Source organism: Pleurodeles waltl, chromosome 7 (genome assembly GCF_031143425.1).
Source record: "Pleurodeles waltl isolate 20211129_DDA chromosome 7, aPleWal1.hap1.20221129, whole genome shotgun sequence".
Classification (NCBI taxonomy): Eukaryota; Metazoa; Chordata; class Amphibia; order Caudata; family Salamandridae; genus Pleurodeles; species Pleurodeles waltl.
The window spans coordinates 1,436,412,013-1,436,428,853 of NC_090446.1; the positions used below are offsets into that span (position 1 = coordinate 1,436,412,013).

The 16,841-nt window shown below is 47.0% G+C and overlaps 1 protein-coding gene across 2 annotated transcripts in view; it reads left to right on the forward strand.

Annotated features, from left to right (window-relative positions):
• The window catches only part of LOC138246453 (putative methyltransferase DDB_G0268948), a 162,733-nt gene that overhangs the window by 16,978 nt on the left and 128,914 nt on the right, over positions 1–16,841 (forward strand). For both annotated transcript variants that reach the window (XM_069201069.1, XM_069201070.1), the window contains exon 3: positions 3,847–3,957. In XM_069201069.1, coding sequence (XP_069057170.1) covers positions 3,847–3,957 — 111 coding nt within the window. The remainder of the gene's footprint in view (positions 1–3,846; positions 3,958–16,841) is intronic.

Sequence of the window (16,841 nt, forward strand, 5' to 3'; positions counted from 1 at the left end):
AACATCCAAGAGAATTGGCAAGGCATTCGACTTATTTCGTACTCAGACTATAAATAAGTGCATGAAAAAATGCCTGACATTGTGCCTGAATCATGACTGGGAAAGGCGTATCAGTGCTCCAAGATAGCTAAATCACTGATCACTTAATGTTGCATATGCAGATACTACATGCCAGCAATGATCACTTCTTTCACTGATGTGTAAAGAGTGAAACTGGTTTTCAAGCGGATGGTTGAAGGTCAGTTTGCAGTGAGGCCTGTTCTGCTTCGGAAAAGTGGACATTTAAGAGTTGAATGACTTATGATCTTGCAGGCCCTCTTGTCTGGTGCACACACCCTTAATGGTGGTCCTATTCACTTGGCCAACCAATAATTCATTAAAATAATTAATGCAGTTTCCTTCAGAAATGCTTATTAAAAGTAAGGCATTTTGATTAATTTCTTAGTTTAGTACTGCAGGAAAATGCCCAATTTTACCCAAAATTTAAAAAAGGAATCTCAGGGCAGACCCTCCCCAAACCCTTCTTAGGACTATCATTTTTGCTCGTTATACTCACTCACACAGTGCAATTCCATGCATGGACTTATGCCCCACCACTTTTTTAAATCACCAGCCGCCAGAGTTCAGTGTTCCGAAACCCTATCCTACTAACATCCTCAAACAACTCATCAATAAATGACTGGCAGCTCACTTCAGTGACAACCACCTACTGGACCTAAATGAGCCCACAGGCCCCTAACGCCTGCCCTGACCCAGTCATTATTTAGCGCAATTGTTTATGCCCGCCTACCTCCCGTGCCCCATTTTTGTACGGGAGAATAAATCAGGCGCTAGGGCCATAGAGTCATTTTTTCCTCAGGAACGCCTACCTTGCATCTCATTGACACCAGGTAGGTTTTAACAGTAAAAAAATGACTTTAACTCTATAACTTTGGCGCCAGACGTGTCTAGCTCCAAGGTATAAATGACGCTAATTCAGCGCAAACAGAGTATAAATTTGTCCCTAAATGTCTGCAGCTCAACTCAGACAAGACAGAGGTGGGTAGTTTCCAGAAAATACGTCTTGCTGTGGATGTGTCCTGGTCGCCACAACTGGGACAGACACAAAATCAATCAGTAAGTAAATGGAGTATGAGTTGAGACTGTAACTAGTTCATTCATTCATCATTCTTTTGCAGGTCAGGAATATTTATATCCTATGTAAACTCTTAAATCAGGCCAAAATCTCCTGCTAGTAAATCCTGTGATAACTCCATCATGGAGATAAGGATTTCCTGACTGGTTGGCCCACACCTAAAAGTATGCAGGCAGATAAGAATTGAGGCCTTTTCAGCCGATGAAGCATGCCAGAGACCGGTGAAAGTAAAATAGCACTGATGGTTGATGCTCAGCTATTTAAAAATCCATGCCCATATTTGTGGGTTTTTCACACAGGGCAGCACAGCAAGCCATCTTGCTACACTGCCCTGCATGAAAGGGAAGGAGTAGGTATGTGCATTATCTATTGCATGCAGAGCTTTCCTGTTCTTTTCTACTGCACTGGCACCATTGTAGCAGTCTAGCACCAACACAGGCACCCTTGCACCGTGCTGCAAGGGTGTCTGCATTGTAGGCAGGATTGTTTTATGCAGGAAGCTACACCTTCCTGCACAAAAACAATCCTGGGAGGCTTGTTCCCCTTTCTATTTGTGCTGCAGAACGCAGCACAAATAGAAAGAGGAAACAACAAGGAAAAATAAAGATATTTCTTCTTGTTGAGCCTTCTTTGGGGAGGTGTACGACTTAGCTGTATCTTGAGGTTCATCCCCAGGTTGACGCAACTGTGGCACAAAGGGCTCATAAATATGCCCTTCAGTAAGCAGGAACCGGTTACTGGATGGTCTGGTCTATAACACATTTTAGAGTGCACTAGAGTGCAGCGAAAGATGGGGTTTGTAAAGCAAGTTAGAACAAGACTAGCAATCTAATAAACATAGAAGTTGCGATAGCATGCATACAACAGGACAATAAACCAGTTAGTATTTACTCCCGGGTTCCCAAGCATGTCATAGGTGAAAAAACATTAAGTAAATCAATGAGTTTGTTACTGTTCTACTGGTGAAGCAAAATTAAATGTTCTAAAAAAGCATTCAAAATAAAAATAAACTAAAAACATTTATTGATATAATCTGTACTCAATGCAATGAATAAGGAAGTACTCCTGTGGTAATACATTTTGTTTCCTAAGGAAGTAAACTCTATTTCTTGGAACTATAGGATAGGTGTTTTTTTTAGATGGGCAACAATCTTTGTAAGGTCAAGACAAATCTCAAACAGTGATGACTGTGAGAAGGAGTACTAGGACTCGCAGTAATGAAGATTACCAGTAAGTAACCAGGTCATCAGGTAGTCACTACTGGAGACATAAATCGCTGCAGACAAACTCAAGGCATTTAGATGTATAAGGGTTTCATCCATCAATGTATTAAAACAGAATGAAGTCTGATTGTTTACTTGAAACCTCTGCCACCTGGGAGTAACTGGTAGTGTGTGCAATAGTTTTTATGAGCAAAGTTCAAATGCTTTAATCTTGCCATACTATGAGTGAACATATGTAAAGAACATTGTAGTATTTAAAAGACATGCAATGGCGCTTATTGGTGGATGTAGCAAAGATAATAGACTCTGGAGAGATGAATTCTAACAAGGGAAGTGTTCTCCAGAGTTAGTAAATAGTATTATAGAAGTGAAACTTTTTCTTCTGTATTTAATGAGGGCTGTATTTATTGATAATTGATGATAGAAAGTGACTGAACTATTGTTATTGGTACCCTAGACCAAATCCATCATCTGCCACATAATCCGCAGATTTTAACAAAAACAAATGTTTCTACCTCAAACGGTTCAAAAGTTACTAAAACTGCAGCAACACATTTTGTCTCATAGTGGAGGGCCCTTTGCAAATCTGGACCCATCACCTTTTTGTTGCTCATCGCTACGTTTGGGTATTAAAATGGTACTAAGAAGGTGCAACCAATGCCCATACAGTTTTATGTAGTTTAAGAATGTTGAGATAATGAAGTAATATTACTTCAAAATGTGCCATATTATGCTGCATAATTTGCTGTTTCCCACCGCATAATTTACTAAATGCTGCCGAATAACTTGACCCTCTCAAGGTGCATAATTCCAGTGACCCTGCTAATACCTGTGACATGGCATACACCTCTTCACTTTGAACATACTCCACTTTGTCTAACAAGCTAAGAAGATCAATGTACACTTCTCAGCCTCTGATCAAAGTTCTCTGCGGCAGACTGTGCAAAGTAAAAGTAGTGGATTCAGATATCTAACCCAGCTCCTGTGAAGATGGGAGTAGCAAACTTTAGGCTTTATTACATACCCTCAACTCACTAAGCAGTGTCATAACAAAGGCCTCCGAAGCCCCTGCAGTGCGGGTCCCCCTTCCGAGCTCTAGAGGGCCCCCTCAGCACAGAACACTGTGCACGGGCAGCAGGTCTCTGACTGCATCCCTAGGAGAGGGGGCCCCCGCCTGCTCCTTTGCAGGGGGCCCCCCTCAACTTTCGTTACGCCACTGCTACTAATAGGTGTGCATTGACAAATCCCTCCAGTTTATTTCTGACACAGCACAGTGCTGCTCAGCAGCACAAGCGCACGGCTAAGCTATGGCCTGGAAGTCCTGAAACCCATGCAGCCCTACACAGTGGAGTTAGGGCTAAACATATCACCGATCCACACTACAGTACCATCATATAAGCAGAGAGCTCTGCCAAAACACTTTCTTGCATGTACCCAAAAGGGCAAGAACTATTGGCTTAAATATTGCCTTTTTTCTTTGCACTGCAGATGCCTCGTCGATTCTTTGAAACAAAGGAGCACGCGTCCCTCTATCAGAAATACATGATTCGGGCGCCCAAGGAGGTAATCAGTCTGATCCTCTCCTACCTGGAGACGAAGGTAAGAAGAACATTTAGAAACCCTAATTTAGTCTAGAGGTTGACCCTCACATTGGTTGTGGCCATAAATAGTCACGAAAAAGTGATTTTCATCTGGATTATGCTGCCTAAGAATTCTGAAATCAAAAAGCAAATGCATGTACAAATTAAAAAACTTTGATATCTGATACTACAATAGATGGTTTAGAACTCAGGGACAGTAATGTCCCATGAATGGTGTGCAGCCATATTCCCTTTTCGGTGTGCGCATCTGATAGTATCTGGAATCCTGGTTTTTGTTTTTTAGCCCCAGCCTCATGCTTCTCTAGCGTGTGTGTAAACGCCTAGGTCTGTTTATTGATGTGACTGTGGCCCTGGATCCGTCCTGGACCTAGATCACGTGTAGTCGCAAAAATGTTCCTAGGGGCCACAAAGTTTGGTCTGTGATGTGACCGAGGGCCGATTGCTGGCAGCAGTGGAGTAGGGCGAGTTTTTTTGCCAGAAAGGTGGGTGTAGAGGACATAAAGCATATATATCTTGTGGCAGAATTGAACAATGAAAAACCAGAAAACCTAGGATTAATCCGGGCTTCCTCACTTTACCAAATTGTGTGGCCTTAGGCGATTGTTTATTTTGCTTTCCCTCCTTTTTTATAAAATTATCATATATAAAAGGACCTCAAAATACATGACTGCAGGATGGATGCTGTACAAATCTTTTCCTGTGTTTGCTTTAACAAAGTATAATGTTGTTCATGTATAAAAAGAATCCAGGCCATCCAAAGAGTGCACATCACAACTAACTTGCCTTTTATTGCACTCTTGGCATTGTTGTCTAGGTGGGGAGAAACGTTTATGTTTCTAAAATCATGCTCAAAAGCTATCACTTTTAATTAGTACTTCTAAATGCACTCATATGATCTAATGAACTAAGGTGAAATGATTCTCCTTGCTAATGAAATACACTTTTTGAATTCTATAGACATTTTTAAACTTTACCTGCAAGATAGCTTGAGAAATGAAGGTGTTCCTTAAGTAAAGCGGTAAAGCGGTGCACAACTCTCTGGTCACTTTCTCTATTTTTAACATTAGCTAGTGTTTAACTAAAAGCATGCAGGTTTATTTAACAATCTTTTTAACATTTAGTGCTGAGTCGAATATAGAGCAGTCCTGCTCTGTTGTTGACTAAGGTGCCAGATATTAGGGTCAGGAGGCCACACGTACGTCCAGGCCGTACTTTCAGTATCAATGAGCTAGAGGGTGCACCAAGTGTGCTCTTTTTAATGACAGTGGACTACCATTCTTGTTAAGGATACTAACATATAAAGTGATGGTTGCAGGATACTGTGTTTCAGTGGAGATACAGTCATAGCCAGACATGTTCCTCTGCTACAAGCTAGACCCGATCCCCTTTCACTAACATCACAGTGCATGTGCTAGTATGTATGTGGATAGGTAATGTGGTAAACGCAAAATGTGTGTCTGAATGAACCAAAGTGAAGAAGGCCTGTGAGTTCTCTTTTGCAAACCCATGACTTGTTCATGTGCACAAGATGGAGGTGATGTTGCTTTCCCAGACACTGGAAGTGTATTCCAGACTGGAAAGAGGGAGCATAAACATTGAATTGGGAAAGAAGAGACAGGCTTTCTCTTGGTAATTCAATGAGATATTGATTAGTCTTTCTACATACAGCAATTCTGTGTAGATAACAGCAGCAGCTCCAGTATTATTTCCTGAAAGTGTCAAGAGTCCTTTAGAAAAGGCCAGCCTTTTCTATTGCCTCCTGCTCACTCTCAGTGAGGATCTAAATTACCAGATAAAAAAGGCTTCCATCTCTTTTTTGCTTCTGTTGTGGGTTAACCAACCTGGAAACAACACCCTATGGAAATCAGCCTGAGAAGAACCCATGAAAGGATAAATGATCCAAATCAATTTTGAAAGTGAAGATGGAGGAAACACATCTGTGGTCCGTGTATATGTACAAAAGTGGAAGCTGTTGACGCACATTTTGCTCTAGTCTTCCTTAACTGAACAGATGGTATCCCAGAGTTCTACTGTTCAACTTGGGCTGGTTTTTGCCAGACAGCCAGCTTCTCAGAGGTGGGGGGACATCACCTGGGGTGTGATCTAAAGGAAGAACTGCCTTGCCTCCCTGCTGTGGAACACTTGAAGATTACATGCCTAAGGGAAGAAGAAAAGATCAAATAAGTATTCAGTATTTGCTAACTATAAGCATGTAGAAGAGTGGTTGCTGAGGGTCTGACCACTAGAATCTCGCAAGAACGTGACTGACATGCTTAAATCTCAGAACCTGTCAACCCAGTTGAAGGTGTGCAGAAGGGATCACCCTGGCAAAACATGCCTGATTCAGTTCTATGGCACTAACCCAAAGTGTGCACTATTGTACACCAATTGACATAGCCCATTCCATTTACCCAAGGGTACCCTAGCAACGTATGCAGCTGAAGAATTAACTATCACCAAGGCCCTGGACCTTGTCCAGGTGTATCAGAATGGACTTAGAGTGGTTAGCCAATGGCACTTGCCTAGAGTGAGACCGAGCAAAAAATGTCAATGTATTTGAAACTGCTACATCGAAGAATGTTTCTAATATGTGCCTGACGGACCATGCAGCTGCCTGAGATGTGACTGTTTGAAAATTATTGCTGCAGCTGAACTGTTAAGCAGCTGAAAGAGGCCTCAAATGTTGCAACCCAGTACCTGGACCAAAAGGAAATTGCATTGCCATCTAGACCTACTGGAGGTCTTCCTAACAAACTGTTGAATTCACCAATGTCTCACCAATGACTCACCAATGTTTAGCCAACTCACAATGTGAAGAGACTTGGAGGAGGACTTCTTATCCAAAGACTGAGAGGTGTCTGACGAGTTGAGGGATACTCTAAAAGTGCAGAGGCAGACTTCAGATACCTTGGAATCAAGGTTACAGCCACCAGCAAGACATTTCAGAGACAGACCCTAAATAGGTTGCTAGAGGCACTGCGGAGCCATATCTGTAGACTCAAGCTTCTGGGCAGGGCTGTCCTATATAAAATGACAGCTCTTCCAAATTTTTTATGTGTACTTCAAAATAACCCCCTGGAGGTGCTGGAGGCGTACATAGGCAACATAGATGAGGAGTTGCCATGATTGCTGTGGAACAGTGAAACCACTAGGATAGCACTATAGTCACTCTATAAATTGTTGGACAATGTTAACATTGCCCTCCTAGACCTTAGATTGTACTGTAGGACAACTCAACTTTAATTCATTAATGAGTGGAGATTTGCCCCACACAGCATGCTCGCTAACTGATTAGAGAGAGCCAGGATGACACCATTTTTATGGTGTAAGAAAGTCATTTTTTTGGCCTTTATCACCCACAAATATTTTGATTGATATTGGTGGTTGCTGACTCTGGCTCTGCGCTGGGCACTGCTAACCAGTCCCAGGGCGCAAAAGGTATATGCAAATCAGGCATAATTATAATTGCCTTTGACAACCTACCTATAAGTTACTAATATATGGTAGGGCATGGAGTTAGGGCACTCACATGTGCATTGCTGTGGTGTCTCAAATTAACCCCAAATACGGCTTTGGAATTAAAAATACTTCCAAAGTCTTAAACTACCTTATTTGTGCATATAATTCACCCCTAAAGGTCTACCCTAGGATCCCCTAAGGATTGGATGCAGTGTAAATATAAGCAGGGACATTTTAAAAGGTGTTTTATAAGCCTTGGTGAGGGAAAAATAGCAAAATTCATTTTTCCCCATGGTAGTACATTATCTCCATAGAGTAATATTGGGAGGCTTTTCTGCTAGAAATTAGCTAAATATTTCATGTTTGGTATCAAATTACTCACTAGATTAAATCCAATAACTTGGCAATGTTTGATCTACTATAACTAGTAAAGGGAAGGCGTTTTAGAACTCTTTCTGAAATATACCAAAATCAGCCATATAGTGCACTTTCCTGATTGGTCAGCCGCTGAGGTGTGAAGTGGCATGGGCTGAAATAAAGGAAGCATCTTGTGGGAGGAGAACCGCTGTAGCAGATGCCAGGGTAGGAAAGGGTATGGTGGACAAATTGATTTTCAAAGGAGGAAAAGCCCTCCGGGACAGAAACCACACTGCTCCTCTAGCCAGATGGTAGCCCCAGTAATTAGATTAGGAGAGGGGCTGAAGGCGGTGTGTTAGGAAAACTTAGCCACACCAGTGGGTGGGCTCAGCCAGATGTAACTTCCAAAGAGAGATTTTTGAAGAGTGTTGCTTCCTGGGATTGATTTATGCGACACTTCGTATGAAGCGGTTACCCTAGAGCCACCCCAGAGGGTGACACCCTCCATTGTACTGGTCAGGAGTACCCCCCTGCTTGCTATTCCAGTAGAAAGGATACATATGGAGGAGCTGCCCAACAACTCAGATCCCTGCCTGTAAGAAGAAGAAGGACTGCTGTTGGACTGCACAAGAGATGACTGCACTTATAAGGACTGCACCTGCAGCACCCCCAAGGCTTCACAACAAAAGGACTTTGCCTGTCTTAAAGGATAAGGTGTGGACTCCCTAATAAGCAACAGGTAGAAAAGTGCCAGAGGGGCAACCTGCAACATCAATAACAAGAACAACTCCAGCTGACAAGCTTTGCTTGGATTTTACTTGCATTGACTAGATGCATTGTGGGAGTTCTAGTCCCAGACTCCAAAGGGCAAACCAGAACTTCTGAACCTTGGGGTGGGGTCGTGGACCACTTTCCTGCTTCAAGAAACACTTCTGGTGGTAAGTGTAAAAGTGTTACATCGCTGGCTGCTGGAACTCTTAACTTTGTCCCAGTCCAGCTTTAATGTTACTTTTACTCTTGAAAAATTCATATCCCTGGTTCCCTACATTGGATGTTTGTCAATTTGGTGTCATTTTAAAGATTAAAATGGTTCCTATCTTTATAAATTAGGGTTGGATTTTTATTGTGTGTTGTGTTTTACTTATTCACTGTTATGTTGATATAAGATGCTTTACACGCCTGTCTCCTAAGTTAAGCCTAACTGCTCGCGGGCCAAACTACCCAGGGTTGAGCAGGGATCAATTTATTGAGACCTTGCCTGGACCTAGTGTGAGATTGTGACCTAATACTAAGTGTAGGTACCTACCTGCCCTTACTAATAAACCACCTTCCAACATATGGGCGATCAGCCAGGAAGGTTCTTCCCATTCTTCTAGGGCCACGCTGAAAGGGTGGGATGACACCACCAAAGCAATGGGATGGAGAGGGAAGATAACTCTAGTGACACCCGTATGGAAGGGTGAAGGACTCAAAGAGGTCAACAGATTGCCTGTGTTTGCCTAATGGGAACTTGGAGGTATAGAAACATTAGATGGGGTGGAAATAAGTGTTCAAAGTCCTCTAGGAAGAATTCAACCTGGCACACACCCAACAATATTAATATTTACAATTGACCCATGCACTGCAAGCTGAATCTGAAAAACAGCCCCCTGAAGTATTAGGTTCTGAGGGGCGAGATCACCTGGTCTCACAACATTATCGAACCATCATTAACAATACACCAGAGAACCTGCAGGCACTGAGGGCTAGATGGGAGATAGTGGTAGGCACTCTGGAAAATATAAAGTGGGAGGCAGCCCTTATGCACCAAAGCGAAGTGGCAATTAAAGCAAAGTTGAGGCTGAGCATCTGAAAATACTTAATCAAATCTACCATAACAGAGTTGAACTTTATAAAATGGGATGGGCCAATACCAAATGCTGCATCACAGGGAAGGGCGCATTCCTAGATACTATTTGAGGGTGCCCCAAACTTGCAGGGTGTTCGAGGAGGACATAGAGATCCATGGAACACACCAGCTGGTGATATTGCGAATGCTCAACGAAGCTGACTTGCTTAGGGCAACACTGAGCTTTTGCATGTTGGGCTTCATAATGGCAAAGACGGACATAATACAAATGTGGGGAAAGCTGCAGGTTCCTACATTAGACAAATGGAATGTAGGAATGAATATGTTCATGGAACTATGGCATGGGTAAGGGGTCTGTCGGTCCAGAGAAAGCAAAGACTCTTGAGTGACATTGGTTGGGAAGTTGGGAAGAAGACGATGTCTGGCAGAGACAAGAGGGGTAGAGTGTTCAGAAATGACAGGTCAGGAGCCGGTGAGAGATGATTGTATATAATGTATCTAAGGGAATTGTATGAAATGTTATGTGCAATTTAAAATTAAGAAAAATATGTTCAAAAAAATAAACACCAAAAAGTGTTAAGCACCAACTGCAGTTACCCATTTGTGCTTGACCAATACCTTTGTGCAAGATAAGGCTGACCGCAATGGAGTACAGGGCAGATAAAGAAACCAAGTTCAACCCAGTCAGACGTTTCAGCTTTGGACTTAGTCTATGGAATCGCAGTCTAAAATCCTCAGCAAGGCGAAGTATAAGGCTGTGACCAAAGAGGGTTCCACTCAACAGATAACAGTTGGATGAGGTCTCAGTGAAGCTGAGCTGAAATTTGACAGGGAACCTCAGGGCAGGAGAAATTTGTATTTTCTCCACCTGAAGGGGTTCCTATTTGCGCTTTTGCCTGTTGTATAGGTCTACCTTTGGACTTGGTCACTTTTTTGGAGCTCAGATTATTCTAGTGGTGCAAGACTGCAAGTTGTAGATGAAGCGGGCTCCAAAGGAAGGTGATACCATGTCCACAAGGTACCACAGAATCAGATTTGCTGCTGCAGTGAAGATAATCTTACTGTTACATGGACCTCTGGCCGAAAGGTAATGCATCCTCACTGTGTCAGCTAGGCAGGTTAATCCCTGTCCCCTAATGGTTATCAGAAGAAAAAAGTTGGTGAAATGTTTCTAAGTCCCAAGCTTCATAATTCATAAGGACATGTACACTTTCATACCAGCCAAGAGTAATTGACCTTGCAGAAAGTAGATGGGGTTCAAGACTCAATCCAGCAGAGGCCAACAGCAGGGTCAAAGGTAGGTCCAGTTGTAACTGGTCAGCTGGGCATGCAGGAAGAAGACCTCCGGAAACTTTTTTGTTTCCCTGTAACTAAATCAGGTCAGCCTTATGAACCATTGAGTCACTTCTTTTTCCTGGATTTAAAAGGTAGAGCATCTTTAGTCATCAGGGTTCTTCTCAGGTCACAGACAGCAGGCACAGTGGTCTTCTTTTCTTCCACCAATCCAGAAAGTGTTCTGAGGATGGTACTGACTATTCAACATTGATGCCCAGTGTCAGTTTGCAGGTGGGGAAACTCCTGGCCACTCTCTAACCAGTAGGATAAAGGTTTCCAAGGATGCTTCTACATAGGTTTGCAGCACATCCTTTGGGGTTTACTGCAAACAAGCCCAGTGCCACTCTCTGCCTAAAACCATTATGACAAAAGCTTATTTTCCCTATGAAAAGCTTATCTGCCCGCCAGGGAAATGAGCAATACATCCCCTATGGTCAATCTAAACTAGTTCTGGGGCAGCTCTTCACCCACTGAGCCTGGTGCCGGCTTAGCTAGAGCCACAAAGAAAAGGGTCAGGCCCATGTGTTACCTACATCGGTCTGTGAGAGGGTAGGCCTCCTTGAAGTGAATTAACTTCCTCTGTACAGATGGTCGTCTTACCAAAGGATCAGGACACTTCCCCACAAACTACAAATAGCAGGCCTGCAGCCATGTTTGCATTGTCACTGCAGTGGGTGATACAATGAGTGTTGCAGCCCACTGGTAACATTTACAAGCACTGGGTCTGCTTTGGGCACCATTACTAGGGATTCAACTATCGAACTATCCACATTAAATGCAGTTCGGAAATGCAATAATTTTGTCTGCAAATTCAACTATGCACATTCATTGTCTTGTTCACAGCTCAGGTACACCATTAAAGTTGTTTGCTTGAGGATGTATGTAAGCTTGAGGCCATGTGAATGGCTTGGCTTGTTTGTACCTCATAGTGAAACTGAGCATTGCATTCTTAGGCAATGGACAGGAAGTACAAAAGCTCATCTGCAGAGCTTCACATTGATGTACTGGCCTGACTTCATGACTGTCTAGTACTTACTGGCAGGTACCTGCTAATAGTAGGTAATGAGATACATGTTGAAGACACACTCTTAGTATGTGAACTTAATAGATGAGTATTTTAGAGATAGTTAATGCCATTAGTGACAACATAAAAAAAGTCATATTTGACAACAATAAGGGGAGTGTGATCATGCTTATAACAGAGTCAGTAGGTGCTCTTGATTTCTCCCTTGTTTTATTTTTATACACTCCCACTTTACCCTGTGTCTCTGCTTATCCTGTTCATAAATGCCTCTGAGGTATCAGAAGCTAAGGCAATGCAACTGTGGCCATCAGTGAATCTTCTGAATGATGTGGATCAGCCAGTTCTACTTTCTGGATGCAATTCACAAAGGAGAAGCAAAAAAACACATTACAGTATGACACTGGTCTACTGTTGTTCTCCTTGTAGGAGGCTGGCCTGGTTTGTAGTGGGTACCTTGGGTACTTATATCTTACATCAGGTCCAGTTATCCCTTGTTAGTGAATGTAGTAGTGTTCTAGCTGCTTAGGCTGATAGAGGTAGCTATAGCAGAGCAGCTTAGGCTGAACGAGGAGACATGCAAAGCTCATGCAATACTACTTATAGTTACACAGTACTTATGCACAAGTAAAGTCAATACTCTGGGGGTGATTCTAACCCTGGCGGTCGGTGATAAAGCGGCGGCCAACCCGCCAACAGTCTGGTGGTCCACAAAATGGAATTCTGACCTTGGCGGGAACCGCCAAAACAGACCGCCACATTAACACTCCACCCGCCACGGCGGTACAGACAAACAGCGCGGCGGTCACCGCCAACAGGCAGGCGGCAGACAATGTACCGCCCACAGTATCATAACTCACCAATCCGCCACCTTTTCCGGGGCGGGAGCACCGCCGATAAAAACACGGCGGAAACAGACTACGAACGGGAAAACGCGCACCTCTACGCACTCCACGAGGAAGGAGGACAGCATGGAACCCGAATTAAACATCCTACCTGCTCTCGTCTACCTGCTCATCTACCACGAGTACGAACTCCGGCGCAGACGACAACGGTGAGTACTGCACCTACGACACACGGGAGGGGGGAGGAGGAAAGCTTACGGGCACACACATACGCGATAAACTCCCACCCCCCCAATTTGTACACACCAATGCAGAGCAACAAGTCACAGTGACACCACCCAAACCCCCCTGAAAAATGCAAAGACATAATTAAATTGTGAATAAAAATTTATGTACAAAATAGCCTCTGAAAAGTATTGGTCAACTTGCCAAAAAATCAATATCAAAATAATTCTATATACAGTGCAATGGATAACCGAGGCAATTAGTCCTGCACACCAAAAGAAAATCGAAGTGTCCGTGGGCCAAAGTGTAACAACACAAGGGCAAAGCCCACACAGGAGACCTGAGTCCTTTGGAGAGAACACTGCAGGGGCATCTGATGAAAAAACTACAGGCACCTCAGGGGGAAGGGAAGGGGCGGCACCTCAGCCAGATGAGTCCACGACGCCAGATCCACGAGGGGCCTCCATGGCCACTGTTCAATCCTGGGGAGTGCAAAGCCACAGTCTCTCAAGTCTATACAGTGGGTGGGTTGCCCACTGTACCATCCTGGGGAGTGCAAAGCCACAGTCTCTCAAGTCTATACAGTGGGTGGGTTGCCCAGTGTCCCATCCTGGGGAGTGCAAAGCCACAGTCTCTCAAGTCTATACAGTGGGTGGGTTGCCCACTGTACCATCCTGGGGAGTGCAAAGCCACAGTCTCTCAAGTCTATACAGTGGGTGGGTTGCCCACTGTCCCATCCTGGGGAGTGCAAAGCCACAGTCTCTCAAGTCTATACAGTGGGTGGGTTGCCCACTGTACCATCCTGGGGAGTGCAAAGCCACAGTCCATCAGGTGGATTACAGTCTCCACTGGTCAAGGAGGAGGCATGGTGGGCACAGTGAACCGTTAACAGTGCATGCAGGAAGGGCCCAGCGGAGCGGTGCTCGACAGGAAGGGCCCAGCGGAGCGGTGCTTGAGACGGCGGGGCCCAGCGGAGCGGTGCTTGACAGGAAGGGCCCAGCGGAGCGGTGCTTGAGACGGCGGGGCCCAGCGGAGCGGTGCTTGACAGGAAGGGCCCAGCGGAGCGGTGCTTGAGATGAAGGGCCCAGCGGAGCGGTGCTTGACAGGAAGGGCCCAGCGGAGCGGTGCTTGAGACGGCGGGGCCCAGCGGAGCGGTGCTTGACAGGAAGGGCCCAGCGGAGCGGTGCTTGAGACGGCGGGGCCCAGCGGAGCGGTGCTTGACAGGGAGGGCCCAGCGGAGCGGTGCTTGAGACGGCGGGGCCCAGCGGAGCGGTGCTTGACAGGAAGGGCCCAGCGGAGCGGTGCTTGAGACGGCGGGGCCCAGCGGAGCGGTGCTTGACAGGAAGGGCCCAGCGGAGCGGTGCTTGAGACGGCGGGGCCCAGCGGAGCGGTGCTTGACAGGAAGGGCCCAGCGGAGCGGTGCTTGAGACGGCGGGGCCCAGCGGAGCGGTGCTTGACAGGAAGGGCCCAGCGGAGCGGTGCTTGAGACGGCGGGGCCCAGCGGAGCTGTGCTTGACAGGAAGGGCCCAGCGGAGCGGTGCTTGAGTTGAAGGGCCCAGCAGAGCGGTGCTTGACAGGAAGGGCCCAGCGGAGCGGTGCTTGAGACGGCGGGGCCCAGCAGAGCGGTGCTTGAGACGGCGGGGCCCTCTTCAGCGGTGCCTATCTTCACGGCGGGGCCCAGTTCAGCGGTGCTCTTCTGCACGGCGGGGCCCAGTTCAGCGGTGCCTATCTTCACGGCGGGGCCCAGTTCAGCGGTGCTCTTCTGCATGGCGGGGCCCTCTTCAGCGGTGCTCGTCCAGTAAGTCAAGGGAGCCAGACCTGGCCTGGACTCCCTGCTCAGTCGCCCTCCGACCGTGCTGTTGCTGGACCCTTCGGTGACGGAGTCCTGGGCCCTTTGGTGTCCTCCCTAACACCCGGGATGGGGCTTGTGGGCCCCTCCTGCTCCGCGCTCCTGCTGGCTAACTTCTCCGCCCTGCTGCCCTTTCGCTCCTTAGATGGGGCTCTCGGGCCCTTGCCTCCCCTAGATGTTGTGGCTGGTGAAGTGGGCGAACTTTGCTCCTTGGGGGCAGCCGTGTCAGTCCTCTCACGGCGGCCCTTTAGTTTCCTGGTCCTCTTGCCTGGGGGGGGGGCTGGCTGTCCCCTTGCTGCTGATTGAAGTGTCACTGCTGGCAAAGGGTGGACTCCAGAACCCATGCACCACAGTGACACTCGAAGCTGGGCTGGTGGTGGCTGAGGTGCTCTTGGGACTCTTTGAAGATGGAGGGGGTGGGTCAGTGGAGGGAAAGAGGTTAAGATTAGCGAGGAAAAGTTTTTTAGGACCAAGGTAAAGGGTAGGAGAAGTGGTGATGGGAGTGGAGGAAGAGAATGTGGTTGTAGGAGAGTCAGGTGTGCTGTCTTTGGGTGCAGGTGCTTGTGCTGGAGGCTGTCGTGAGGTGGATGGCTGTTGGGTGGGTGTCTGCCTGCGTTTGTGTGTCTTGGAAGAGGGGGTGACAGACACAGTGGGAGAGGACACAGGGGACGTGTAAATGGTAGTGGGGGTGGTGACTGCACGTGTGCGGACTGTACTGGTGGGTGTGCTGGTGATGGAAGCACTGGCTGATGGTGGTGTGCATGCAGGTGTGAGTGTAGACGTCACAGGGAGGGAGGAGGAAGACGAGGAGGAGGGGGACACAGAGGTGGTAGTGACTGTTGGAATGTCTGCATCTGGGTGTTGCTTGCGTGAATGCTTGTGGGTTCTGTGGTGCTTTTGTCTGGATGAGCTGCCCTTGGGTGTTGAGGTGTGTGCAGGCTGGTCTGATGGTGTGGATGGGATAGGTTGAGGAACAGGAGACAGAGACAGGGTGGAGGCAGTCAGAAGAGGGAGGCTGGAAACTGGGACAATGGCTGCCGTCAGTGCTGAGGCCAGAGCATTGAACGATCGTTGATGGGCAGCCTGACCCGAATGAATGCCCTCCAGGTAGGCATTGCTCCGATGCACCTCCCTTTCTACCCCCTGGATGGCATTCAAAAGGGTAGTCTGCCCAACAATGATGGTCCCCAGGAGGTCAATGACCTCCTCACTGAGGGCAGCAGGGGTAACAGGGGCAGGGGCTGAGGTGCCTGGGGCGAAGGAGACGCCCGCCTTCCTGGGCGAGCGGGCACGGAGCGAAGGCTGAGGGGCTGCTGGGAGGGCGGAGCTGGTGCGCGGGGTGGCAGCTGTACCTGTAGAGGCGGGGGGCCCGGATGTTGCCGCCACCGCTAGGGAGCTCCCATCCGAGGACGTGTTGGTGTCGCTGGTGTCACCACCGGTCCCCGTTGTGGTGCTCCCCTCGCCCTCCGGATCACTGGTGCCCTCGGTGTCTGTTCCTGGGCCCACCGGGGCCTTGTGACTTGCAGCTCCCTCGTGCTCCGATGCCAATTCTCTTCCGCCTGATGATGCTAATGCACACATGCACAAGAAGATGAAGAAGAAGGGTGGGGGGAGAAAAACGAAGACCAGGTTGAGTGCATGCAATGTCAACACCGTCGGCGGAGAGGACAGACACAGGAGCCTCATGCACTAAGCCGCGCATTTGGGGTACACTACTCACTACTTCTGACTAGGACAACAGGTCTAGAGACGACAAACGCGCACATGTGTGATGCTGGACCATCGATAGCTGTACTTGTCACCCTACAGAGGTGGGGGCCGGGAGCACAGGGCCATGCCTAAAGGAGGGGACTACACTACAGAAAGCGCCCTGGCCTAATGTCACCCACAACCCTCCTCCCCCACCCAGACGCCTCCACTGCGCATAAAGATAGCAGAATGT